The sequence below is a fragment of the Amphimedon queenslandica genome, unplaced genomic scaffold (genome assembly GCF_000090795.2).
Source record: "Amphimedon queenslandica unplaced genomic scaffold, v1.1 AMPQUscaffold_9523, whole genome shotgun sequence".
Taxonomy (NCBI): domain Eukaryota; kingdom Metazoa; phylum Porifera; class Demospongiae; order Haplosclerida; family Niphatidae; genus Amphimedon; species Amphimedon queenslandica.
Window position 1 is genome coordinate 1 of NW_003550205.1, and position 1,680 is coordinate 1,680.

General features: G+C 36.8%; 1 protein-coding gene across 1 annotated transcript; it reads right to left on the minus strand.

Moving 5' to 3' along the window:
* Positions 1 to 26: 26 nt before the first annotated feature.
* On the minus strand, positions 27 to 1,654 carry LOC100639550 (ribosome biogenesis protein BMS1 homolog). Its single transcript, XM_011410267.2, has 4 exons — positions 1,255 to 1,654; positions 801 to 880; positions 439 to 627; positions 27 to 173 (listed from the first exon to the last, which is right to left on the minus strand). Exons 1-4 carry the CDS (start codon positions 1,616 to 1,618, stop codon positions 27 to 29), a joined length of 780 nt encoding a protein of 259 aa, XP_011408569.1. The 5' UTR covers positions 1,619 to 1,654.
* Between the last annotated feature and the right edge of the window lie 26 nt (positions 1,655 to 1,680).

Below are 1,680 nucleotides of genomic sequence, written 5' to 3' on the forward strand. Positions count from 1 at the left end.
ATGTACATGTATAACCATTAACCACACTACCTGTCAGCAATGAGGTAAGGATGGGATGACTGCCAGTCTAGTGGCTTGAACTTTGTGACTGATATAAACCGACCAAGATTATGCAATTCATTCTTCATGTATTGACCATGACGAATGTTGGACAGATAGAAAAGTTTTGCGCCCTAAACAAATAAAATAAAAAATGCTTTAATATCGATAAATGAAGACTGAGTCACATTACCAGTATATTAACTAATCAAACATGCAATAAAAATTGGGTTCAGATTATCGTAATTATTTCAAGTAAGCATTTGCACTTTTATCTGCTTGTTCAATTTTTTGTAATTCAAAATCAATCAAGCTAAATGCACATGTACATGTACATGTACAATAATTGAAGGTTACTTAATAATTCTTCCTATAAACTGACACTCTCTCCTATCTCACCTGATATATCTCTGTCCAAAATCTTTGTTTGAGTTTCTTTTTTAGCCTCCTCAAGTTTTTGTTCTTCTTCATCATGTCAAGGTGTGTCAGTACTCCCATCACACGAGGGAACCCGTGGGTCTGTAGGATATTTAAGAACTCAAACGTCTCCATCTCAAAACCAAAACTAGCATCAACAAGCAGCAATACCTACATGTATAATGTACAACAGGCAAAAAGTTGTAGCTACTAAAAATTCAAGATAATAAAGATAGTGCTATTTTTCCTTTGGTGATATTTATAGACACCATACATACCAGATAAAATACATCCGGGCTCATTAATATTTCTGTGATCATTAAACTATTATTGTGATTACTTACAAGGTCTACGACTTTTGCTATGTCAATCATTGTATTGATGTCATTATTGCACTCAATAAATGTGATACGTCTCTTTTTACCTGAGGAAAGAGAGAGAGGACAGAGAAACAGAGAAAGAGAAGGATCAATTACAAGCAATAACTAAGGAAGAGATGCTTTGTGTTTTGTACTAATTTAGGTAGTACTATTTAGGTAGGCATGACATTCCTGTACATCTGAGTACACACTACACACTCTTCCCACATAGTCAAGACTTTATGGCTGTTTCTTTCCAAGAATAACAAATTTAACGGATTTCTTAACAATCCACAACATTACTATGAAATTCCATGAAAATCAATTTACAAAACAAGATGGCAGAATAGCAAAAATTTTGTAAGAACAAACCTTTTGATAAAGGTCGAATACAAAAATAATTATCCACTTTTAAAACTGTCACACGTTAAACGATTACCTGACACTAGAGTGACTGGTCCCTGGTTCTTGGACACAGTGTGATGAGTGAAGTGCTTCACTAGTCCATTAATTAGAGTCGTTTTCCCAACTTTAGGTGGTCCTACTACAGCTATTAGTACTGGAGGTGGTTCAATTGGAGTCCTGTCCACCTGGGGGAGACGGTTCCTCTTTTCACTGATGTCTAGTGTCCTCCTCTTTGATCTGGCTGCTCTGATGGCGCTGCGATAAGTGAAAGCCTTGGGGTTTCTTTGATCCTCTGCTTCCTCGTTTTCCTTCCCCTTCTTGTCCCTTTTCTTCTTTTTGATAGCTTTGGTACCAGCTTGTCGCTTTTTGTGAGCTTTCTGCTTTGTAGCCTCCATCATGAACCACGTGGATGGTAGGTGCCAGGTGGAGCCAGTTAGATCTACATCTAATAATTGAATAA